Source organism: Fundulus heteroclitus, chromosome 7 (assembly GCF_011125445.2).
Source record: "Fundulus heteroclitus isolate FHET01 chromosome 7, MU-UCD_Fhet_4.1, whole genome shotgun sequence".
Lineage (NCBI taxonomy): Eukaryota > Metazoa > Chordata > Actinopteri > Cyprinodontiformes > Fundulidae > Fundulus > Fundulus heteroclitus.
In genome coordinates, this window is record NC_046367.1 from 20,833,936 (window position 1) to 20,860,088 (window position 26,153).

Here is a 26,153-nt window from a genome sequence, read left to right on the forward strand (position 1 = left end):
GTATATTTATCTCTTTCTCCACGAAAAACTAGAATTTCTCCACTTCCAGCATCTGTATCACACTGTAAGTCTGATACACCCATCCTACCGGCACAGGACTACGCTAAGCTTTAGCTACAAGCTACAATGGGAAACACAAGAAGCATCTTTGGGTTGTCAAACTGCGGCACCAGGGGTTTATGGGAAACGTAGTTCGACGCGTCTTCCTCTTCCTTTAGAGTGCTTCACATTTCAGCTCCTGTAGGACTACAGTTATTGAAAGTCCGCGTTGCACGCGCGTCCCGCCAACAAAATTGGAATTAGAAAATAAACAAAAAATAACAATGAAGTTGAAAGAAACTACTTATTTTTTTTAAGGAAGCACTTATGTTGATTTACTTTTTTTTTGTTAATAAATTCAAAACTTTCACCTTTTGCTTTGCAACGGCAAAATTATGACGTCATGTTGTACCGTCTAGCTAAACATATTGATTTGACAAAAAAAACGTGTTTGAATATTTTATATTAAAACACACCAATGCAAAAAAACAACAATAAGTCGATCAAATTAAATTTCCAGTGTATTTTTTTAAAAAACATCAAATAAATGACCTGTAAATCAGTTTCCGCTTCCGGCATCTTCCTTTCCGGTTTTGAGCCCTCTCGTAGCCATCATGAAGTGAGTGTACAGAATATAATCAAAAGCAATCCTAACTGTTTAATAAACATTGTCAAGACAACTGTTACCTGAACCGATATAATGTGAACTCTTCTTTCAGTGACCTGTTATATTTCTTGGTTTCAGGGTCGAGTTGTGCAGTTTTAGCGGGTATAAAATATACCCCGGCCATGGCCGCCGATATGCCAGGATAGACGGAAAGGTAACCATTTCACATTGAGACCTTTTCCCGTTCTAAAAGTAGCTGTTCTATGGGGTACATCTTAATTTTCTGTGTAAAATTAATAAAAAGGTGTTCGGGCCTGTCAGTTCACTCGGTAATAGCTCGTCTTGGTGCTCCGGAAAGCTGTTTAACATGCTAACGTTAGCTTCCAGCGTCATCATGGACAACCAAGAACTGTTCATTTAAATCCTTTTAGAGGCATACACCCACGTGAGGTTGTTACCCAGGAAATGGCATTGTAAAAAGTGTTATAGTTAAGCATACGCTGAATTTACATGCAATTTCTTAGTTTGATCGCATTTGATTGTCTTTACTTCTTGTTAAACTTGGTGTGACAATGTGACGAATGACAACCCATTATTTGTATATCCACACAATTTAGTAATTCTAACGATATTGTGACTTATTGTCGCATTTATAACGTAATTTACTGGTGTAATCCTGTCATCAAATGTCTATTGAGCTACTAACTCAGATTTCCGGTGCTACACAAACATCCTTTTATAGCAATCGTTTTGTTTTTGTTAGGTCTTCCAGTTTTTGAACGCCAAGTGCGAGTCTGCCTTTCTGTCCAAGAGGAACCCCCGACAGATCAACTGGACTGTGCTGTATAGACGCAAGCACAAGAAGGGGCAATCTGTAAGTACCAGGGCACCCGATATTCATATACCCCTACACCGATGGCTGCAGATATTCACAAGCTGAACGCCAAGCAGGGTTTAATCTCTACAATTGGTTGGTTTAGAAATACATTTTGCATTTTATTTTAATGAACAGCCTTAAGTTATTGCAGTGGTACGCCCTAAGTTTTTCAGAGTGGTGCACTGCCTGATTATTTTAGTCCAGCCGACTTTTTCACAGCTCCTTTTACCGCCACAATAGAGAAAGTGAGAAACTTTTGGTATTTCTCTGAGGAGGAATATTTGATGCGGCTGTGTTGGAGCAGGGACGCATCTATAGACCGCAGCTCCCAGGAGATGAAGTAGGATGCTGCAGGTGTTGCCAAGCTTTGAAGGAATAGTGTTTGTTTTTAAGAATTTCAGCAAAGTAATTGTCCAGACTACTTCGGACAAAATTTTGGCCATCTTGCAGAGTGTAAGCAGAGCCTCGACTTTAACACAATTTTTAATTGGAGAATCTAACCAGTCAAAGCATTCTGAGGACGTACTTTCGGCTGAAATGTTTTCCTTTTTCTACATGCTGTGCAGACAAGAAGCATGTCTTTACACAGTAAGAGATGTTTAATGCTAGGTTTATAGTTTAAACTAAAAATAAATGGCTGAATGTAACATATCTTTAGTTTCATATAGCACTGATTGGTGCTTTAGCCCAGGTTGAACTCTACAGTTTTAAAGAACCGCTCCAATACGTCTATTAGCTGTTTTTATTTTTTTAAACATATGTAAAGTTGATCATATACACAGTTGGCTGCGGGTGAACGGTGTGCACAGTGCTGGTCTGTGTTACGCGTTGTTGTTGGGCTGCGTTTTGCGGTCTCGGCTACAGCGCTCACTCCCCACCTGCAGCCATAGAACAAGCGGGGATCATAGTACTGGCCTTTGAGGTCTTCACAGACGCCTCATCATCGGCCAGCCTCCAAACTCTCCAACAAAACGCTCATTTACCCAAAGCGGTGACGCTCCACTTAGTTAATATCTATTATTTCAGGCACACTGAAATGGGGAGTTAGTGTACGCCTAGTCAGGTGAAGGCTGTTTTAATTTAATACTAGCAACCTGCCTCTTGTGCTTCTGCTGAGGAACTCTGATGCACGTGGAGTTCCCTTCTTGTGGCTGGTTAAATGTATATGATGTACTTCTGTCTTAGTTAAGTAGATGGTGAGTCAACACTCTTAAATACTTGTTTTTATCTGACCTGAGCCAGGCTTAAACCCAATGGGGTTGATTTTTCGTGGCCAGAGAATCCCAAGAGAACTGTGTAATTATGTCACAAAAAATGCCGGTTTTATACATGAGGTGTTTTATTTATCTTACATTTTGTTGTACCTTTGAATACGGCAGTGTAGGAAGACAGTTATCTGCTGCTTAAATATCACCTCATTGTCTGAGTAATGTTTACGTCTCTGAGCCCAGAGCTTATGCCGGCTTTTACAAACCCCCGCCTGGTGACGTTAAACCGTCCGTTAGCTTAAATAGAGCTACAGCAGATGTTTGGTCGGTCGAGTCTGCCCTCATGCTCTGAGGCGACGGTAAAGTTAAAACTCAGGATCAGTTTTCTAGATGAATTCACTAATGCGCCTTCTCTGACCGTCCCTGAAACCATGATGATCCAGCAGGGTTGTTGGATTCGTAATAAAATGGGTATTTTCCATCGGACTGGATAACTGTTGTAAAGTTAAATGAGTGATTAGACAAAAGCTGAATTCAGAATAATCTAGAAATGTGTTCAACAGAAATTCACATCATCTTGTTCATCTGCTGATGGTGGTAGCTGTTTTCTCTTTAGACAAAGCCAGGAGTGTCTGCAAGAAGTGAACGATGTCCTCTTCCTGTTATCATCAGGCACTATAGCACTCCTCAGGACTGTGGAGTGTAATATTCATTAGCTGTTAGATTCCAGGCGAGCTCAGTCTGCTGGATAGTCTCAGCCACGCTGGACACAGATAATGGTGCCTGAGATTCCTAAAATATGGATTTATCCCCACTGATATGATATTAAAGAAAACATAATTCTTTATCTTAAACACTGGGCCTGTTCATGTCTTTAAAAAGACCTTCAAATATTCTGGTCTGCAGCACACAAATCCACGTCTTTCCTGCCTCCACAGGAAGAGGTGACGAAGAAGCGTACCCGCCGCGCAGTGAAGTTCCAGAGGGCCATCACTGGCGCCTCCTTGGCTGAGATTCTGGCCAAGAGGAACCAGAAACCCGAGGTCCGTAAGGCCCAGAGGGAGCAGGCCATCAGGTAAGGGGAGGAGCTTAAAGTCCCGTGCTGGTTTATGACTTGGCTTTGAGACGTTCTCCACTGAGCGTTTTGAGTGATGTGATTGCTTTCTGTGTTTCAAACCAACTCTTTAAGAGCTCCTTCAGACGTAATGAAATGTGGCTTTGATAAAAGGAGACTAGTCAGCGTTTAGCCATGTCCTCATAAATCACTCTTACAGCTAATGGCTGGTAGGAGTGTGGTCTGGACAAAAACAACTCTTTGCTTCTTTGCCAACAACCATCTAATGAAAATGTGAGCAGTTAAAGATTCAGGAAGGTTTGCAAAGATCTATTAGACATTAAACAGGTTGTGGGGAGGAAACTCTTTATAGACACGCTGTTCTGTTTTGACCCTCCACTTAAGGCCTAATGCAGTGCTTCCCTACCCTGGTCCTCAAGTACCCGTCCTGCATGTTTTAATTGGCTCTGCTGCAGCTCACTTGCTTCAAATAATGCATGACCTGCAGCCATCAAGGGCGACAGGAGCCTCTTAATCACCCGTGCATTTAGGACAGGTGGTTAGCAGCAAGTAGAAACCTGAAACATGCAGGACCAGGGAACCACTGGTCTAATGGACTCTTTATCAAAACGAGGACGTAGTTCTTTTCTGCAGAAAAAGAAATGGACCACGAAGAAAATGGTAACAGAACCCAACTCCACCTAAAAGAAGTCTAAGCACCTCCCATAATGCTGCCTTCAGTCTACAGTTACCGTTCTCTTTAATTATTAGAAGCATGAATTACTATTTATATCTGTTTAACAGGAGTTGCAAAACATGTTAAAAATGAATTACTGGAAATAAAACAATGTGGAACTGTCTGTTTTTGTTGCTTAGATTCTTGAATTTTTTACTAGAACCTAATTGACAGGTTTATCCTCAAAACATCGGCAATTTACCAAACTATTTTATTAAAATGTTATGAAAAATTGTCCGGTATCTACTGTTCAAACACTTTTCTTCTCTTGTAGAGCTGCCAAGGAGGCCAAGAAGGCAAAGCAGGCCGCCAAGAAGCCCGCTGCGCCAAGTGCAAAGGTGAGAAACGTGGTTAAACTCCATTAATCATTGAACGTTTCTGCTTATTATTCTCAGCAAATTTTGGATTTTTAAGTGAAAGTCAGTTCCAGTTTCTATGTAAATTCATTGCGTGTTGTTTTGAACGCCTCTTTCTTTTCGTAGACCTCTGCTAAGACGGCACAGAAACCCAAGATCGCCAAGCCCATGAAGCCCAACGCACCTCGTGTCGGAGGAAAACGCTAAACTTGGGCTCACCATTACTGCTTGTGAATAAAGTTTTGTGGTCAGACCTTATGTGTGTCTTTCCGTTTATTTTTTTCATCGTATCAAGATGCTCTGATCTGGTTCTTTCTGCCTCATGGTGCTAGTTGCTCCTCCTGAGCTGCTGTTTAACCTGGAAACATGAGTTCAGTGTAGCTTGAGAGGACAAGTGGTATTCAGCTGCTTCAGGAAGGACCACTTCTTAATGTCATTTTATTTATTTTGGGTTTAACAGTAAGAGGGAGTATTGATGTGTTTTTGGTCTGTTTACACAGTATTTCCACCCAACGCTGAAAGGCTTATATTAATTACATTTAGCATCATGTCTGTTTTGATGTACAGTTAAAACCAGATATTAACATACTAGAAGCATTTCTTAATTTAGCTCAGTTATGTTTACCAACATTTCTACTGTATGAATGAGAAGTTTCCAGTCTTTCAGGCGACTTTTCCACACCTTCCGCATTGGATAGAAGTTCCTTTTAGAAACGACGACTTTGGTCAAATGTTTTGGTTGAAGCTCAGTAGTTTGGGACTGTGGTCCTGAGAACATCTGGTGTAACTTGTCACCTTTATTGGACCCACCCTCTAACATGTGATGCTGCCACCTCCCAGCTTTTTCTCACACTCAAATATAAAAACACTTCAACTTTGGTTTCATCAGACCACCAGACATGTCCCCAAAAGTTATCGTCTACGTCTTGGTGCATTTGTAAACTGTTGATTGGGGAGTAAAGACTTCTTCCTGACAGGTCGTGCCGCTGGTTAAATCAAATTTAATGAGTCACCCATCAGAGCTTTAGTTATTATTTAAAGGGACTGTAGGTGAACTTCAGACTGAAGAAAGTTGAAAATGTATGAATCCTACCTGACCAAACAGAATGTAATAAGGGGGGCTTATTTTAGTTTAGTGCACTTAATCTATGGTTTCAGATGTACTTACAATCATGTCTGAGTCAAGAAACATTTTGATATTTGTTCAAGCATTTTCATAAGCACTAATTAACATCTGTGTGTATATTCCCAGTTAATTGTCAACGCTCTGACGCAGCCAGGCTGTGTTAGTCTGATTTATTATTGATACATAGCCATTACCGATACAAATCTCATTACAATAATCAACTTTTAAATATCTTTGAACAGTGGGCAGATTAATTACACCAATTATTGCAAAATTAGGGTGTTGCTGCATAAATAGTTTGAGTCAGTTGTTGAAAAATAAAACATTTGAGATCATAGATTTTTGGACGTTTAAAAAGAGCCGTCACAGTCTGTACCAGTGTTTGCTCGTTGACTCGCAAAGCTGCATGCACATGTTAAATCATTTAACACATTTCTGTCAAAATAAAGAAATATATAAAACAGGGTTTGTTCTCCCGACTGGTTTTAAAAAAAGAAAAAAGACGTAAAAGTGAGGAACCCTTAGGTGGTAGTCAATGATTTAATGACTGCTGAGGTACAGACACCTGGACTCCCAATAAGATTTAAAATCTATGTAAATATGATGAAGTCCTTAAATTCAGGGTAACATTCAGCACACATCCACCTTGTTAGGCGGGCGGGTTGGGAACTTTGCTCGAGGTACTGATGTTTGCTACATCCGAAGCAAAAACTCCCCGACTCGTGCACAGGATGATAAAAGCATGGCGGGTTAAATCAGACAATGTACAATCAGAAAACTCTATGAACAAGCAGTACTTGTGCGTTGATGACCACGGTTCTTAAACTCATTTTAAAAAACAAAATCAAATGTTCTTATTTTAGACACCCTGAGGAAATGTGAAACTTGGAAGGGGGGGAAGTGCATATTTCCTTCAGGGTGAGCAGGTTTAATGTGTTAAAATCTGGTTATGGCATGGGTTTTATGGAAACAGTACAGGATGGTGATGGAAGAGTCTCCCTTTGTGTCAGCAGCACCGCGGCGACAGTCTCCTCAGGACTCGGCTGCCTCTTTAGCCTTGGCCTTCTGCTCCTGATCGTAACTGCACAGACGAGAAGGACAAAGAAGATTAGAAAAATATACAAAATGCACACTTTTTTGTTGTTGTTTGTAGCTTTCTGTGTACTCCTTTTAGTCCAGACTTTTGTCCCTTAAGGCCAAATGGATCCCATCAATAAACACGTTTCTACTCAGTCTGGGCGAGAGAGAAATCTGCTCTCGGGTGAAGATTGTATGGAAAAATATGGATTATATTTCCAGTCTTTATTCTACGTTCTGTTCTCTGAAGGTTGCGTCTATCCATTCACCATCCAGCTATAAATCCATTCATTATCTTCCTTACAGTCCGATTTTTATAGCTTGTATATTAAATTAACTTCTGCCAAACGCCAAGATTAAGTTTTGTATTTATACCTTTAAAAAGAGCTGGAAAGGACAAATAACTCTGGAAATCGGAGTCTGAAAAACTGTTGAGTTTTGACAATAAATTAAATTCCCGTTTTAGTGTCTTTTAGTTGTTACTGCTAGAAACATGAAGCGCTGACCAGGTGAGATCGCTTTAGTAAAAGCCCTGTAGCACCACCTACAGTCCAAACTCTGCACTGCACAGCTTCGGGACAACTAATGTTGCTGCGCATGGAGTGCAGGTAGAGCTCTAATGATTAGCTATTAACATTTTCTTTTATTAAATGAGCGTAAAAACTTCCTTTCTTCACATTTCATGGAATATCTTCACAAGTTTCTGATCACGAATTTAAACCATTCACTATTGCAGGTATTTGATGGCATTTCTTTTTTTTTTTTTTTACAGCAAAGTTGAGAATGAGACATATGTCACTTTGTCGGTACTGATATTTACCGAACCTTTACCAAAAGAGGCCGTTTGATGCCGTTCTCCAGACGGTAGTTCGGTCGTTTAGGTTGTGTTATACCACATCTCTAGACTGGAGGGTCAGAAATTATCTTACTGGTGTTTTACATCAGGAATTAACACGGGTTTTATCCTGTGGTCCGATCAGGAGATCATCAGGAGGGTAAAGTGGCCTATTTAACTCGAGGAATCCACTGATAAATCACCTTTTCAGTCTGCTGTAAACTCACAAACACACACACACCTCCAGATCCTGTAAAGCTGGGACGCTCCTGCGCTGCCGAGGAAGAAGTTCACAGCGAAAAGGTTCCAGTTCTTCGGGATAATAACCAGTGAATATCTGGACCAGATGAGCCCTGAGGGAGGAGAACAAGAAGGGGTGAGGGGGTTGTCCACGGTGACGACAAATCGGATCAGAGTCTATGTTTTGGCCAAAAAAAAAAAAAAAAAAAAAAAAAGGCTGACAGATAAGGCTTGTTTGTAGTAACACATTGCAAAGGGAGATGCAGCGGGTGACCTTTAGCATTATTTGATCAAATCTTCTCAGGCCAGATAAACCAGCACAGAGGGAACCGTTACAGGGAATCTGGTCCTCGCGGTTTGTCGCCTTCCCTCCATGGAGGGGGGAAAAACAGTGATCATTTGTTGTAACCTGATGTTACCTCAACCAAGCTATGCGTCAATGTTTAATACGTTCACGTTTATTAATATAAGTTTTGATTAAAGTGAAATACATGCTCCAAAATGTGATGAATGCGACTGAAACCCACCCGTGGCCGTCAGCACTGCAGACTGGGAGGTACTGAGTTTTTCTGCTGGTCGAGTCATATCAGCCAAACCAGCCATGACCAGGCCCTGCGGAGCAAAAAGAAGGCAGATTGCCTTTAAACCAGTGGAGTCAAACTCATTTCTACATGGGGCCACTTTGGCATCATGGAGTCATTAAAAAGGGCCGGCTGCGCCTGTATAGATGATACTTGATAGATGATTTCAGAGAAGTCACATAAAAATGTATAAAATCAAATCACAGTAACATAAAAGTAGCACCACAAGGCCCAGTTTAAACAGTTTATCTGCAAACAAAAGTTAATATTGGGGTGAGTTACACTTTAAACTCATTAAACTATCATTCTTTTCCTCTTTTTGGATCGTTTTAATGTGTTGTGGGAAAGCTGACATCTAGTGGTGGGATGCTGTTACTACACAGTTAAAAAAAATACTACAGGAGGCACAGGTTCAGCTACTTTATACACTTTAAAAGGATATATTTATCTACTAAATGACATGAAATGCCCACGGGCCTTGAGTTTGACACATATGCTTTAAAAATAACAAAATCGTAAAAAAATATCTATGACACCAGTCAGTTGGCCCCTCAGCTCGGACTTTGACCCCAGAACATGTGAGGTACACAACGTTCGTGGCCTGAACTGGCAACCAGACGAGAAGACAGACCGCCCTGTGATGACGTCACGCTGAACTTTGTTTGAGGGTGCCAAAAGCCAGCAAAGGTTAGGAACAACCTCTGTTTTTCGCCACGGGTTCGCAGATGAATGTGTGCGAGAGGGCACTCACCCATTTAAACATCGGGGCCCAGAAGAAAACCGTCTTTGGACCTGGAGAGACACGGAGAGAGGGAAAACGTGAGACGTGGAAATATGGAAATATTTACAGCGATCGATGGCGTGGAAAACGAAAAGGTGCCCCAACGTACCGACGGTACGCTAGGAGCGGCATGCAGGCTACATGAGCAGAAAACTCCACTAATTCCTCACGTTATGCTTTAAAAAAGGTATAAAAGTATGAGCAATAAAGCAAATTTTCTTTTAAAGTACAGCAAAATTCAGTGGGTTTTATTTCTTTATTACTGCTACATAAGATTCCTATAACCGAAACAATTTAATTTTATTTATATAGCACCAATTCACAACACACGTCATCTCAAGGCCCTTTACAAAGTCAAATTCATCATATCATCCAGACAGATTGGTAAAAAAGTTTCCTCTCTACGGAAACCCAGCAGACTGCATCATGTCAATTAAATTTTATTTATATAGCGCCAATTCATGATACATGTCTTCTCAAGGCACTTTACAAAATCAAAAATCAATCAGATTATACAGATTGGTCAAACATTTCCTATACAAGGTAATCAGTTGATTGCATCAAAGTCTTGACAAGCAGCATTCACTCCTGAAAGAGCGTAGAGCCACAGGGAGAGTCGTCTGCATTGTCCATGGCTTTGCAGCAATCCCTCATACTGAGCATGCATCAAGCGACAGTGGAAAGAAAAACTCCCCATTAACGGGAAGGAAAACCTCCAGCAGAACCAGGCTCAGTATGAACGGTCATCTGCCTCGACAGACTGGGGTTACAGAAGACAGAGCAGAGATACAACAAGAGAGACAAAAAAGCACAGAAGCACACATTGATCCAGTAATCTGTTCTACATTAGATGGTAGTAGCGGGTGAGCCATCTTGACAAGCAGCATTCACTCCTGAAAGAGCGTAGAGCCACAGGGAGAGTCATCTACATTGTCCATGGCTTTGCAGCAATCCCTCATACTGAGCAAGCATGAAGCGACAGTGGAGAGGAAAACAACCAATACGCTGGATCATCTGAGCAGCAGGCGGGACAATGGCTGCTTTGCTGTTTGAAATAAAAACAATCAAATATTTATGCAGCATAGTGTGCGCACACGTAGCACATTAGGGGGAATTTGTTTTTGGTTTTACGGCAAAGAAGAAGGAGCTCTGTGAGGGAACGATTACTGGTCTCTAGATAACAACGACGTACGTGAAATGTTACATAAATAAAAAGCTCAGGGAGGATTTAGCTCGTCGTTCGCTTAAAAAAAAGGACAGACAGGGTTAATTTAACACTAAACTATCTCCTTCTGTATGGAGCCACAAATAACCAACAACAAATCAGTTTTATTATTATTTTTTTCGGTTTTGTTTCATTTATAGCAGTTTGTTTTTTAAAGGAATAATGTTGCATTGTACAGCACTTTGTGTTTTTAATGTTGTAGTGGGTGCGAAAGAGATAAACCTCTACTTACCGCCTTTAATACCCGAGACTGGCAACTTTAAAAACACAATATAAAAAAAAAACATGGACTCTCGCTCTGTTAAAGCAACAACAATGACATTAACGCAGTTCTAGGCGGTATTTTGTGCCGATATACAGAATGCATCAAAGGTAAACGCACGTCTAATTCCTTCTGAAGATTTTGATTAAACTCGAGTATAACCAAAGAATAGGTTGTGTGAGAACACATTTAAAGGCAAAAAAATTGGATTATTTAATTTTGGTCCATTAAAAAAAAACGAAAAAAAAAAAAAAAAAACATCCAGACTAAGAAAATGTAATCAATTTTATAAAATAAATTGAATTTTTTTGCATTCAACCTGCTGGTTCTCTGGCCAGCAATATGCAAATCCAGTGCTATTTTTATATTTTACAACATTTTGCATTCTTACTACATTTACATATAGACTCCCTCAGAAAACTATTTACAGCTCTAAAGAAGTTTAATAAGCTTTAATGTGTTTGCAAAACATTTTTTATGACAATGCCTTTGTATTCTTAAAGAGACTAAAAAAAAAACCTGTCATACAGTCTGCATTTCAGCTGCACAAAGTAATGAATGTTGGGCCTGTTAGACCGGCTAATAGCGAGAGTTGCGTTCCTTCCGGTCTCTGACAGATCCAGCCGCACAGTCAGAACAGAGTTGCACATCCAACAAACAGGAATGACACACAATTAAACCGAGCAAGCGCTCCAACGCCCAGCATAAAAGCTGCAGGTCTTGAGTCAGCACTCCTGTCAAACGTGGCGAGCTGAACACAAAAAGTGGGACGTCTGTCGCTGCAAATCGTGTTGGAGGGAGGTGGCCTTTGTCGCCGCCCCTCACTACCTGGTAGGAAAGTTGTCCTTGAATCATAAAAAAAAAAAAAAAAAAAAACTCTGGAAAGTGAAGGCCAGAGCGCCCAGAGTGACACCGGTATCATCGTAATCTCCCTTCAGTAAACTTAAAAATCAGCCTCAGTGCATTCTTAAGAATATTAAAGCTAGAGTTATTTTCTGGTTTTGGAGAAAGTAGACTGTAGTTCTGTGTGGGGGGAAAAAAAGTCATGTTAGCAGGTTTTTCTGCTATAATTATGCTACCCTTATTGATAGACGTTAAGCAGGCAACATATAATACAAGTCATGAGTCTTGACATGAGGGAATGTTGAGGTCACTGATTTTTTTTCTTCCTTTCCCTCCCAGTGTTTACTATCATTTATCAGGTGCAGGCCTGTAGCATAAATTAGGCCTTTAGAATACACAACATTTGTTAAAGTTTTTAAAAGCAAAAAAACATCAATTTACTTTGGGGGAAACAGATTTGCAGGACATTTTTGGTCACAATAAGGCGTAAAAATGCCACCCAGACTATTACAACAGTTCATAAATTGTGAAATATCTCCATCTTGGAGACAAACCAAGACCTCTAATCTGTTTTTCTTTTTTTTCCTTTTTGTCAAGCATTTTTTCTTGATTTTTACATTTTTAACAGTGCATCAACGTTGCCTTTCAAGGTCTATGATTATGAAAGTAGTACTAATCTGGTTAACAAAGGCTGTAAAAAAAAAAAGTATTTGTTACTGAAAATAAGCATTTGTGTTTAATCCCCAAGACAGAAAACAAAGCGCAGCAACACTATAGCTGCGTCAGCTGAGAAAAGCCGGAAAGTTTGAATGAACTAAATGCGGCCAAACCAGAATGTATACAGCCTTAGGGGGGCAGAAACTTCCATAAACTTTTACCGATCTAAAGAGATTAGACCTGTCTGCAGTGGATTAAGATCGCCAAGAGTGGGATTACCATGTGAAAACAATGACTTTCCGTAAAATGAAGGCGCACAGATTAGACAGCAACTGCTCTTACTTTCTCTCCGGGATGTGCATAAACATTCACAGCTGGACTCCCAGCAGCACCTCCCCAGTGTCCCATTGGCTGGACGGTACTGTACCTGCCGGGTGGTTGTAGATCGGTCTCAGCTTGGCGGGCAGTATGTGCTCGATCCGGTCCAGAATCCTGTGGTAGGACGCTCTTAACGCAGCCATGGTCTGAGATATTCAAAACTACAGAGGCTAGCTTGGTTATAAACTGTTAGCTTGTTGTTTTCCTGCCTTCAGCGGTCGGTGAACTGCAGCTAAACGTTCCTTAATGTAGTTTAAATAGAAGACGGGAGAGTTTAAGGTTGGGAGAGGATGCTACTGTCGACCTTTCCCCGGCAGAAGCTGCGGCTAGCTGTCAGTAGCTTTCCCTCCCTGACCGACACGACGAGGTGACTTTCTGTGTTCGACGCAACCTTCCGCGTGAGGGGCGGGCGTACGGCGGCGCAGGCTTTTCATTGGTCCACACGGTGACAGCTCTGAGATGATTGGTTGACGTTCGGGACCGTTTGTTTTGCTTCCCCGAATGTGCCAAACAGGTGGAAACAAAAAGTTCCAAGAATTACAACTCTCTGGCAATTTTGTTCTTATCTCTTGCACTTGTCCGCTTTTTGCTACATTGCAGTCAGACACAATTCAGCGTATGTATTAGAACTTTGTGTGATATTCTAACACGAAATGCTACATATTACATGCCGTACATGAAGCTAAAAGAAAATGATAAGCTACATGGGTTAATTGAAAAATTAAAAAGGCTTGTATGTGGATGGTCATATTTTACAGAGTTTGCATTTGTTGCATGCCCTACCCTACTACTGTATGTTGAGATTAGTTAAATTTTGAGATTAAATTGCACATAGCTGAACTATACATTTACCAATTTGGTAATTTCTACAAATGTAACCACCTGTGGTATAGCGCTGGTTTTTATTTAGATGGATTTGTGTAAAGACGCTGAACACAAATGCACATCACATGTTTTTGATTAGGATTTGTAAAAACAAAAAGGCTGAAAACCGTATCTTTTTCCTTCCATTTGACAATTACGTAATACTTTGTGTTGGTCGAGCACATGGACTCCTTATAAAATCTATCACAATCTTTGATTGTAAATTGAGGAAACGTGGAACATTTTAAATTGTACAGATTATTTGGCTTCATCTGAAACTATAAGAACGCAAATGAGAAAAAACAACTTAGTGGTGATATGTGCAATGATAATTAAGAGGCTAGAGTGATCCTTGACCCTTTGCATTTAATTAGGATGGAGTTCAAAAGTGTGTCACTATGTTTTAAAAAAGGCTTGCATGTAAAATTTACACTGTCATATTATAACTAGAGGGTTGTGCTCTGTTAATATTTACTTATTTTAAATCCTTTAGGGTGAAAACGAACTTGTATTTGAATTATTTTGTGGTGGGAACGTCTGTATGAAGGAAACAGCTGTTACAGTTTTTTTATAAGATCATTTGTGCAGAAATGTGAATGTTTAAAAAGAGACTTAACAAAACTCAGTAATTACAAGAAAGGCTATTTATTTTCGCCCTAAAGGCATTTTAAATTATATATATATATATATATATATATATATATATATATATATATATATATATATATATATATATATAATTTTTTTATTATTATTGTTTTTATTTTTAATTTTTTAATTTTTTACAGATTTAGTATTGCAAAGCCTACTGCAGCGTTTTCTCCCATGTGTTTTAAAACGAACGCACCTACCGTCTTTCTCAAAAGCTCGCGCTTTCTCGCGTTGTTCTGGTCCAGCTGACCGCTATCCGCAGAAAGAAATAAACCAGGCTAGGCTAGGAAGACAGCGAGTTTGGATCGCGCGGAGCGGGCACACGGATCGCGTGGACTCCGAGGCACGGACGGCGGGGATCGGACTGGGGCGACTCTTTCTCCCTCCCACGGCGATGCTGCGGGGCCGCCATCAGCTCGCAGCGACCCGACAGAAGGGCACCGAAGTGGATGGAAACCCGACAAAAGGCGACGTCGTCCGTGGAAGCGCTAGCTTAGTTTAGATGTTATTGTCAGTTAAAAACAAACCGTCTCGCTCGCGATGTCCTGCACTGGGAACCTGGTTTGGGATGTTAATAAACGCCTGATTGGATACGGCGAGCCCAACTCCATCAGAACCAGCTATTTAGGTGAGAGCAAAACAACAACAAGTTGCTATGCTAACGCTGACAGATGTGACAGGACGCCTTGGTTTGATTTGTTTGTGTTTGGGAGGAATCGGAAGCGCTAAAAAGTGACTGGTCCTCAAGTCAAACTACGCCGTTTATTGGCCGACAGATGCCTAATTACTGTGGTGTCTGAACGCAGTGGGTTATAGTCACTTTATTCAGCTTAAAACTAGGAGATCTGCTGCTTTTCCACGACGTCTAACTCTTCAGATCAGAGTACATTTTTGAACTGATCGGTGATATTTCAATACACGGACAAGATCTAGTGTCGTTATCACGGATCAGTAAATTACTGGATGCACGAGCCATAAATCTGTGAAAAATCAGTTGTCTTTGTGCTTCATTAAGTCCTTTAGCGGAACTTATGTATCATCAATAGTTTTTTTTTTAAAGCAACTTATCAATTAAAAACACACATTTCAAGTTGTTGATAAAAATCGATATAATTAATGGGATCTCCTACTAAAACAAGTGTCTCTTAAAACAAATACTGCAGTAAATCAAACTAAAGTAAAGAAAATCTGTATGAGTTTGCGTTGCCATACCTGGAGGAAAATAATAATAATGTTTCTTATTTGTTAGATTTTTAGGAAGGAAATTTGCAAAATTCTAGCGTTTCTCTACTGTTTTGAGGGTGACTTTAAAAAATCGCATGAGAATAAACAAAGACTAATATGAGGATGGGGCTGGTGAGGGATTGCTGTTGTACGATAATGTTGAATAAAATACTCTGGTTTCATGGTGTTGGTGAAAAAATTTAAAACATCCATAACATGAGCAAGATGTGTTTGAGTTGCAGTAGTAATATTATCTATATTTAATAGTTGAGCTTATACATGATTAATAAAATCAGTGTGGTTGTGGTTATTTGTGATGCATAGACCTGGAGGGTAAACAATTTTAAATAGTGTTTCTTTAAAGCTGGTAGTTGTTTAGGAGCGAAAGGTACTTGCTCTGGAAAATATTTCAGCCTTGCTGCCGTTCTGCTCCGTGTCTGGCTGCTTTCCAGACAGACCACCGAACAACCGTGGCATTAAAGCAGAGCGACGAGTGCAGCTCTGCTGGATTTACAACCATAGCTCTCATTTTTGCTCACTTTCTGAAATATGTCCAAGCCCCAAAAGTGTGAGGTGGAGGGGAGGAAGTGTTGCAGCAACAGGTGGGGGCGGGGCCTTACTCCCTGCTCCACACAGCCATAGAGAAATTTCAGGTCGCCCTGGGATTTTCTCCAGTGGCCTCTCAATGCAAGGGCTTGAAACCGAGTTTGGCTGTTTGCTCGGGTCACTGGCTCATGAATAAAACAACCAAAATGTTGAGAATCAACATGAAAACACACATTTTTCTTGTCCTATTTGTAATAACACACACACACAGACACACACACACACACAAATTAATGCAAAATTTAAAATTATTTAAGATTTGATCAATTACATTTTACGTTTATTTTCCCGGCTGCAATTTAAACATGTACAAAACACAGAGCAGTCAGCTTATTGCTCTCCTTTCAATAGATCTTGTTTTAAAAAAAATTAATTAAGGGTAAATATTGGGTATTAAATAATGTCTTAAAGATTGTTTGAGCAGTTATTTGGAGAAACAAGCAGTAATTGGCAGAGAATGGGGGGAGTAATGGAATCTTTTACATTGAGGCTTAATTTGATTTGGGACGTGGTCTTAATCTCGCAAGTAGCAATAATGTTAATTTCCAGAATGATTGCAATAAATAAAGGATGAAACAAAAATTCAGAAGTTAAAAAAATAAAAGTTTCCGTCTGCTCCTGCATTTTTCAGCAGTGTTTTTAATATTTTTTTTTATTCTTTGGTCTCATTCAGTGGTTTTTAATCTCCTGTTCTAACCCTGCTGTAAGCTTGTCTTTGCTATTGTTCTGTACCTAGAGACAGTTCCTCTTTCTAATATTATCATGAAGGGTTAAAATAAGTATAAGAGCTGTTTAAAAATAGGTTTAAAATCTCAGTTTTAGGTTCTTTTAGCCCGTCAGACTGAGGCTGAGGAGTTGAGTAACGCAGACGGACAGGAGCGGCGCAGGCAGTGGAGACGGCTGCGTTGTGTCAGGAGGTCCGCTCCGCAGAGGCCTGAATGAAGAGATATGAGCCTGTTGAGGTGGAGCCGGTGCCTCAGAGCTTTAGTCAGGGCCGCATTTAGCCCAGCCGAGATAAAAGTCAGAGCTGTGTCTGTGCACGGGCAGAGGATGCTTGCGGGGTTGTGTGGGTCACGCCTCTTATCAGATATATTTAGTGTTAAGAACAGTGGGAGGTGACGATGTGGGGCGCGTTAGGAGGTGAAACGAGGTGATCCACAGCAACGTGGGAATGATGGCGGTCTCTGAGTTCATTCTGTTGTCGTTTAAGCCATTTAGATCGCTACATATTTAAACCACTATTTTATTTTTTTTACAGCAATGGATTGGAACTGATTCAGTATCTTTGAGTTTAAAACTGTAATTGGGTCCCAAAATACCACCCCTTTATATGAGGTTAGGCAGGTTTGCCTGACATTTCTGTTGGTGCAGCCTTTGCAGCTGTAGCAGTTTCAACTCTTCTGGGAAGGCTGTCCACTTCTGGGGTTGAGCTTTTGATCGTTCTTCCATCAGCACATTTGTGAGGTCAGACACTGATGTTGGACGAGAAGGCCTCCTCTACCCGAGCACAGAGTCCTGACCTCAACCCGCTCCCAACATCTTTGGGAGCGGGTTGAGGTCAGGACTCTGTGCAGCCAGTCAAGGTCATCCACACCAAACTCTGTCATCCATGTCCTTATGGACCTCGTTTGTGCTCTGGTTCCCAGCCATGTTGGAAGAGGACGGGTCTGTCTCCAAACTCTTCCCACATAGTTGGGAGCATTGAATCGTCCAAACTCACTGGAACTAATGGGCCAAACCCAGGTCCTGAAAAACACACCGGAATCCCTCCTCCATCCGACTTTAAACCACACATTCAGAGAAGTACCGTTCTCCTGCTCCATCGGATTGCCAGATGGAGAACCAGGATGCGGACCTTCTGCATTGCACTGGCTGATGTATGGTTTAGATTCAGCCACAGAAACCAAATCCATGCGACTCTCTACCGCTGTTCTTGAGCTAATCTGAAGACCACATAAAGTTTGGAGGTCTGTAGGGATTGACAGCAGAAAGTTTGCGAACTCTGGAGCTTTAAAGGAACTCAGGCTTTCAGCACTTTTACAGTTTTCTGGAAGTTTGTTCCAGATAATTGGAGCATAGGAACTAAATGCTGCTTCTCCATGTTTGGTTCTGGTTCTAGGTATGCAGAGTAGGCTGGAGCCAGAAGACCTTAGTGGTCTGGAGGGTTGATACACTGATAACAAGTCTGTGATGTATTTAGGTGCTAAGCCATTTAAGGATTTATAGACTAACAGAAGTATTTTAAAGTCTATTCTCTGAGATACAGGGAGCCAGTGTAAGGACTTTAGAACTGGGGTGATGTGCTCTACTTTCTTAGTCTTAGTGAGGATGCGGGCAGCAGCATTCTGGATCAGCTGCTGCTGTCTGATCCACTTTTTAGGCAGACCTGTGAAAACACCGTTGCAGTAATCTATTCTACTAAAGATGGATTAGTTTTTCCAGATCCTGCTGAGTCATTAGTCCTTTAATCCTGGAAATGTTCTTCAGGTGATAGAAAGCCGACCTTGTAATTGTCTTTAGATGCTTTTGGAAGTTCAGGTCTGAGTCCATCATTACTTCCAGATTTCGGGCCTGATTAGTGTTTTTTAGCTGAAGCATCTGAAGCTGTGTGCTAACTTTTGATCTCTCCTCTATTGGTCTGAAATTAAGTTTTGTTTTTATTCAATTTAGGAAAATTTCAGAACATCCATGCACTGATTTCCAGTGACCATTTACTCAGTGCCTGAACTGGTTTATAGTCACCTGGTGACATGGTGATGTAGAGCTGTGTGTCGTCTGCATAGTTATGGTAGCTGATGTTGTTGTGTTTGTATGATCTGAGCTAGAGGGAGCATGTAGATATTGAATAGGAGGGGACCCAGGATGGACCCTTGGGGACCATAGATGGGGACAGCAGTAGCGTTAAATAGTGTAACCCCATCACTAAATGCCACACTGTAACTGCATTTAATCATATTTCTAAATATATTTATATTGGTTACTGCTGTAGTGGAACCAACTATGAGTAAAACTGCTAATCGTAGCAATTCAGCAATACAGTTTTATTGCAGTGGTGGTCACTGTAATCCCACCAATAAGATCTGTTTTAAATTATTAAAGAATGTATATTATATATTTTAGTGCTACAGAAGTTTTCATTTGCTATAATATTGTTAGAATAAATGGTGTTGAACTGTCTGACTCAGACTTTTAACACAGTAACATTTTCAGTACCTTCACACGCGGTGTTACGTTTTTAAGGAGAGGACTGACCTCAAAGAGCCTCTCTGCTGATTCAGAAACCTGTCGGGGCAAATCTAGTGTGTAGCAGCGGCAGAGTTTGGCAGCTTAATTTCAAGGTAGAAAGACGACGTCCTCTGCACCGATTCATGAAAAATGGCTGCTTCCTCTGAGATGAGCCTAAATCCTGCCAAACATTCAGCCCTTAAACTGAGATCGGCTACGTCCTGGTTCCGTTTTCGTGCTCTCGCTCTGCAGCAGCGATATTTCTGCGGATCGTCTGTGCAGACGGGCCGTCATGAATCATGCAGGCCACGCCACAGAAATGAAGTACATGAGTACAAGCATGAAACGTGTCAAAGCTTTCCAGCCCTCGGTTCTGACTGAAATGATTGTCTGTGGTTTTGAAAGCCTTTATTTATTTATTTTTTTGTCTTTTCTACAGGTAGAAGGGAATTTGTCCAGAGGCTGAAATTAGAAGCGACGCTCAACGTCCACGATGGTTGCGTAAGTGTCCTGCAGTTCTGAGTCAGAAGTTGTTGCTGTTGGTTCTTTTTTTTTTTATATTTGGTTCCTTTTATGAGTTGATTTCGTCTTGAAGGAAAACCACCTAGTGTTGTTTTCCCTCAGTCGGTATGTAAACCGGAGCGGATCTCGGGCTCCGGGTCAGGTGGTTGATGCCTCTGAGAAACCTGAAGCGGACAGATCAGTCACACATCTCGCCACGCTGTCAGCCAGAATTTCAGTCTGTCCACAACGCCACAGCAACACTCGCATGTCCCCGGAGGGCTGCTTACTTTCTTTTTTTTTAAACCTCAACTTGTGTTTTTTATTTTCTTTGTTGTATCAAGTTAATTGAGCTCTTTCAAAAATAACTTCAACTTCACCCCTTTTCACCTCAAATTTAATATTTGACATTTAATAGACCAACAAGTTTTGAATAACCGTAAAGTGGTAGGAAAATGATTCACCGTTTTCATTTTTTATTTTACCAAATAGAAATCTGAACATTGTGGTGTCCTCTGATTCTCCTGAATAAAATCAAGTGCAACCAACTACCTTCAGAAGTCACTGTTGTTGTAGTAGTAGTAGTAGTAGTAGTAGTAGCTGTTCTGTTATGATTCCCACAGCTAAGGTGTGGGAATCTGTCCACAGGAAAACTTTCAGATCCTTTTTGCAATTTCCCATAACACATATAGGTGACACGGCAATGAGGAAGGGCCTCTAATGTTATATGGGAGCAAAATTATCTGTAAATCAACCAATAACTCATCAGGAACGCGGTGGCAGCATCATGCTGTGGGAATGGTTGAGACGGTAGCTGGTCAGATTCAAAAGAAATATTAATAGAGATAAAACAATTTTTAGAAAGGAAACTGCTAGATGACTTGAGTCTGGAGAGGAGGTTCACTTTCTAGTAGGACCTGCAGCACTTTCAGATTATCATTTGGGGAAAAAAACATTTCAACCCATAAATTATAACTTTGTCTCTTTGATGGTTAAAGTCTCACTGTAAATAGCAGTTTCTATTTCAGTTAATCCATTTGATCGACTAAATCTTTAAAGGAGCAATAAGCAAAATTTCATTATTTTAGATGGAACTAAAAACTAGTTTTGTGAAGAACTAAAGGTATCTTTTTAGATAGACTAATGGTTAAACATCACATCATCTCTCTGTGTTGTTCTCTAATCCCTTGTTTTCATAGCAGGGTCAGCCGTGCATTAACGTAGGTGCATGTGAACAGCTGCCACTCAGGGGTTACCCCCTCCCTGCCCATAAAATGCCACTGCCATGCACAAAATGGCAGAGAGCACGCCCATCGGATCGAAACGTTCTCTTACTAACAGCATTATAAAGTTCTGAGTTACTTCCTCAGTAGATGTGTTCCTCTGAAAGATGATGCTGCTTTGTTGTGCTTTTATCCTTTACAAACAGGCTCACACAAGCCGACGGGTGAGAAGGGGAAATGGGTGCCGGATGCTATAGAGAGAGGCGTGGCTTGATACACATCTTGTTTTGGTCTACAGACAGTGCTCAAGCTCCACCTAGTGGTGAAAAATCGCTAATTGCGCTTTTAATATTGCAGAGCTACAGCCATACCAATGATTAACCCTGTTGCTTTGCCTTCCATTGCTCAGTCAATAACGTGCCTTAATGATGGTAAAGCTGCCAGATACTGAAGGTTGAAGTCATGGCAGCATGCACGCGTTGCACATTGTCTGATAATATTACAACCATAAAGTAAAATAAGGCCCATGGGCTTAAATATAGGAGTGGTAATAGTCACAATCTGCGACTGGACTGTTCCTTTAACTGTGCTGCAGTCAGAATATATCCTGAACAAGATGATATGCATGTAAAGATTAGAGGTGTGTTATCAGGATACGGTGTTCTATCGATGTGTTTGGATGACGCTACAATATTTGCAGAAATCACAAGGTTACAATACGGTTTCGATTACATTCAACTCACAAGTCTGCGATTGATATGATGCGATATCATTGGCCCATCTAAGACTATTATGTATATCGACACAAACTCACAAAAAAAACTAAATATGATTTGTAAATTTTACTTCAAAGCTCTTACAAGCATTTAAATCAAAAACAGCATTCTTCTATTTTATAATAATAATAATAATGGCTCACCTGTTAACAATATTCTCATAACTTGTGATTTATATTATGAGATGGATCAATAATTTCATTTTGCAATGATGTAATTGGATTATTAATAATTTTATGTATATATGTATTTTTACACTCCTAATAAAAATGGGCCAACTTGAAGCATTGGTTCTTGGGTTTTTCATTCATTTGCAGTTTTATTTATGTATTTGTTCTTTATTTTTCTCAATCTGACGTCATCACAGCAATATTAATTTAAACTTGGTGCAGAATTATGTTCATTCTAAATTTTAATTCACAAATAAAGGTTTTTACATCTATGCTCAACAAAAGATAGCTATTGGGTAAAAGAAAGTTTAGGAGAAATATTTGGTAGCTTGTTTGCTGACCGGCTGAGAAAGATCACCTTTATAAACTGCCACTATGTTTTATAGGCACCGTGCCAGCTGGAGTAGTGTTTCAGTATTAGATCTTCTTTCTCAATTTATTAAGCTCGGCGTCTTTATATAATAATGCCTTTGGCCCCGATCAGAAGTGGGGACCCCACAGTTTTTCATTAAGTGTTTTTAATCCAGCAAGAAAATGACCAAAATGTGTTTTTCTGCTGAAAACTGATCAGATCGGATGGATTTTTAATTTTTTTTAATTTTATTTTGAGGGGGTGTTTCATGTCATCTGGAAATCCGGTGGTGAAAGACAACCGATTGCCCCTACATGAAAAAAAAATGGACAGTAATTTAAATCAATCAGCAATTAAATAAGCCTTTTTTTGAGGGATATTTCCATCTTATTATCAGGCAATGTTTCCAGCCGATAATCAACCGTGCATAATAAATTTAAACCAGTGACGGTTCATCTGAATTAGCCCATCGTTGCGCATTGCTCAGCTCAGCCAGCCGGCCGTTGGAGAGCTGTGGGTTTGTTTCTCAGTCCCACTCTGACTCCAGGAGCAATCTCAGCGATGGAGACCCAAACGAGGCTGCAGGTCTTGATGAAATATCGATCCGCGGAGTGAAAACAAACAGAGCCGCTGCTTTCTTCTGCTGTCTCTGAGAACGAATAACCTGAGTAATTCCTGCTCGCTTCAGTGCTTTCAAAACCCAATTAGAAATGTAGGATTTGAGCCACATTTTATTTGGAAATTTATTTCCCTTCTATTTATTAAACTTTAGTTAATTTAATAAAATTTATATTTGTCCTTTTTTTGTCTTTTACAACTGTAAGAAAATCTCCTTTTTGCTTAATAAAGTTGACTGTGGAGAGAGCAATGTTTCTGAGCGTGATGCCATTCATACCATTGGTCCTTTCAGACAGATGTAAGGGGAAATGGTTAATTTAATACACTTGTCTCATCTAATTATCATAAACGTCCATATTTTACAATAAAAAAAGAAAATCCTAATCGCTTGGTCTGCAAAATTAGCAGCTAGGATTTTTCTTCCATTGTGTCTAAATGTGATGCAGAGAAGTTCAGTGGGCTGGCAGGTCTGAGAAGCTGCTGTCTGGGCTGTATTATTGGTGATCTAAGCACGCCGCGATGATATTTAACATTTGAATAAAACCGTTCAGCTTCAGCTAAATGTTTAAAATAGGTGATTTACGGCTGGCTACAAAGGTAAAAGAACGGCTATTCGGTTCATACCTGCAAGCAAGGTTGAGAAACTGCAATAAAGGAGACGGATACTAGAAAAAAAGTCTGTTAAGATAAAACTATCAGTAGATGACGCCAGTTTTTTTATTTTTTTTATTAGTATTTTCTTTTTTTGCCAGAATGAGGTGCTGAAAGTTCCTCCCTGTAGATGTCCGAATGAGTTTTCTGTCATTTTTAAACAGTTCCTTCCTTCTTCTCCCCATCAGGTCAACACGATATCCTGGAGCGACACGGGGGAGTATATCCTGTCGGGGTCAGACGACACCTTTCTGGTCATCACCAACCCGTACAATAAAAAGGTAGGTTCGCACCCGCCTCTCCTCACAGGACCGTCAGAAACAAACTGGACCTCTAAAAACGGATCGCCACGTCTGCCTGCCGCCCTGGTGACAGCTGTACTGTGGCTCAGAGAGTTCAGGTGCACTGTGTGTTTATTGGTAAAACAGTTTATTACAAAAGATGGGGGATTAATTAAAAGTAGAGCATGTTTAAAGGCATACTATGCAACATTTTTCAGTTAATTAATGTGCTCCATACCGTTTTGGATGATTAAATGAGTCATTTCAGGTCGAACAAAGGTTTTCTCGGCCGCCCTGGTGGTCTGTGGGGGGAATTACCGCAATTGCAGGAGCCCTCGGCCCGCACCCTGATGTTCATACTTTCACTGTGTTAGTCATTTTTTCGTACTGCCGTTTTTTTGACTTCGTTGCGTTCGCCTGTCTGCTAAGCTCAAAACAACCGCGCCTGGCTTGACGGGGAAACCAGAACAGCTGAGCATCTTTACGACAGTGCACTTTTACTTTCACCCTCTGGGGGGAGCCTCGCTGGAAAATCAACCCCGGTTGCATAGTATACCTTTAATTAAAAGTAGAGCATGTTTAATACCTGCTTAAAGGTTGTTATATCCAACGACTACTTTTTAATCTCACAAACAAGTCCCAATTTTTAATTTACAGAATGTAATTATGCTAAGGAAATATAGGTAAACACCTGAATTTGAAGAAAGTTAACTAATCCCTCTCAATGCTCATGTCATTTACAAAGTAATTCATCTTTTTATGCAGTGTATGTAAACATCCGCTTTCAGTTGTGAAATGTGCTTATTTCTACCAGACATTGTTTGGAAGCAGGTTAATAATGCATCTGTATCTAAAAATTACGAGTTTAAGCCGAAGAGGAGCTTTGAATGCCACAAATGAACCGCTGCCGTCAACTTTTTTCCCCCCTGCTTACCTCAGGTCAAGAAGTCCATCCGCTCAGGTCATCGAGCCAACATCTTCAGCGCGAAGTTCATGCCGCACACCAACAATCAGGAAATCGTCTCCTGCTCTGGAGACGGCATCATCTTCTACACCAACACCGAAAAGAGTCCCGAGTTCAACCGGCAGTGTCAGTTCACCTGCCACTACGGAACGGCTTATGAGGTGCCCAACCTCGATGCGCCCATAAAATGTGTTTTATTTTATTATTTTATTCTTTAAACGATCTCCTATCTGAGTGTTTGTTTGTTTGTTTGTCTGTCACGCAGATTATGACTGTACCAAATGATCCCTACACATTCCTGTCGTGTGGGGAGGACGGCACGGTGCGGTGGTTCGACCTGCGCACAAAAACCAGCTGCACTAAAGAAGACTGCAAAGATGTACGCTGATCGCTGGGAGGTTTTATTCTAGTAATGGAGTATTAGACTCTAATATCTGTCCGTGTACATTTCCTCGTTTTTTTTTAATTTTGTTCCTTAAATCTCGATGGTGTTGAAGGTGCAGCTTTTCTGCGTGTCTCCTCAGCACCTCACTAAGCTGTTTTCCTGACTTCAGGCCAGGCTCGCTGGGATGCAGGAGCCTTTTCACTGCTCCCGTCTCGTGTTTCTTTCTTCACATCCGAACCCGTGACCTTAAAAAAAAACAAAAAAAAACCTGCTGGAATAGTTTTACCAGGTGGTGTCGTTGCCCCCGCTTAACCCCCGTTAACTGTTCGTTATGAGAGGACTAATTTGAAGAAGCAACAAACAACAACAACAACTTGGCTCTTTTTTAAAAACATCATTTCTGATCAGCGATATTCTTTTCTAAGATATATTCAGCTACGTTTATCTTTTTTGTTTTGCTCAGCGGTGCAGTTAATCCAGACATCTATCTTGCCAGAAAATGATTGAGATATTTAAAAGTGATCTCATTTACAAACCTAAACACACATTTTATTTATTTTTATTTTTGGTTATTTTTGGTCTTTCTGGTTCTTGAGTCCTAACCCAGCCTGTAGGTGCTAGTGTGGATATGCTGAAAGCAGAGCTGGTTTGTTACACTTAAAAAAACCAACTCTGATGAATAAGCAACAACCCTTCTCTGTTAGGAGTGAACGTTCAGGTTTGATCTGCCACACGTTTGCCGCCGTGCAGCCGCACTCATTTGGCTGGTTCTCTGAAAAA

The 26,153-nt window shown here is 40.5% G+C and overlaps 3 protein-coding genes and 1 non-coding gene across 6 annotated transcripts in view; 3 read left to right on the forward strand and 1 right to left on the reverse strand.

Annotated features, from left to right (window-relative positions):
* Nucleotides 1-594: 594 nt before the first annotated feature.
* Nucleotides 595-5,135, forward strand: LOC105927519 (60S ribosomal protein L24). The gene is made up of 6 exons (XM_012864283.3): nt 595-658; nt 785-860; nt 1,410-1,520; nt 3,670-3,806; nt 4,796-4,859; nt 5,004-5,135. The coding sequence occupies exons 1-6, from the start codon at nt 654-656 to the stop codon at nt 5,082-5,084; spliced, it is 474 nt and encodes a 157-aa protein (XP_012719737.1). The 5' UTR covers nt 595-653; the 3' UTR covers nt 5,085-5,135.
* LOC118563837 lies at nt 2,315-2,495 on the forward strand. The gene has a single exon (XR_004931456.1). It is a non-coding gene; the product is annotated as a small nucleolar RNA SNORA23 (small nucleolar RNA).
* Nucleotides 5,136-6,156: 1,021 nt separating the features above from the next.
* mpc2b (mitochondrial pyruvate carrier 2b) lies at nt 6,157-13,283 on the reverse strand. Its single transcript, XM_012864284.3, has 5 exons — nt 12,932-13,283; nt 9,488-9,528; nt 8,683-8,767; nt 8,157-8,268; nt 6,157-7,084 (listed from the first exon to the last, which is right to left on the reverse strand). The coding sequence occupies exons 1-5, from the start codon at nt 13,023-13,025 to the stop codon at nt 7,036-7,038; spliced, it is 381 nt and encodes a 126-aa protein (XP_012719738.2). The 5' UTR covers nt 13,026-13,283; the 3' UTR covers nt 6,157-7,035.
* Nucleotides 13,284-14,641: 1,358 nt separating this feature from the next.
* The window catches only part of dcaf6 (ddb1 and cul4 associated factor 6), a 32,908-nt gene continuing 21,396 nt past the window's right edge, over nt 14,642-26,153 (forward strand). For 2 of the 3 annotated variants that reach the window (XM_012864280.3, XM_012864281.3), the window contains exons 1-5: nt 14,642-15,025; nt 19,892-19,953; nt 23,932-24,024; nt 24,964-25,149; nt 25,254-25,367. In XM_012864280.3, coding sequence (XP_012719734.2) covers nt 14,938-15,025; nt 19,892-19,953; nt 23,932-24,024; nt 24,964-25,149; nt 25,254-25,367 — 543 coding nt within the window. In that variant the 5' untranslated portion in view covers nt 14,642-14,937. The remainder of the gene's footprint in view (nt 15,026-19,891; nt 19,954-23,931; nt 24,025-24,963; nt 25,150-25,253; nt 25,368-26,153) is intronic. The other variant, XM_012864282.3, reaches the window with a different exon arrangement.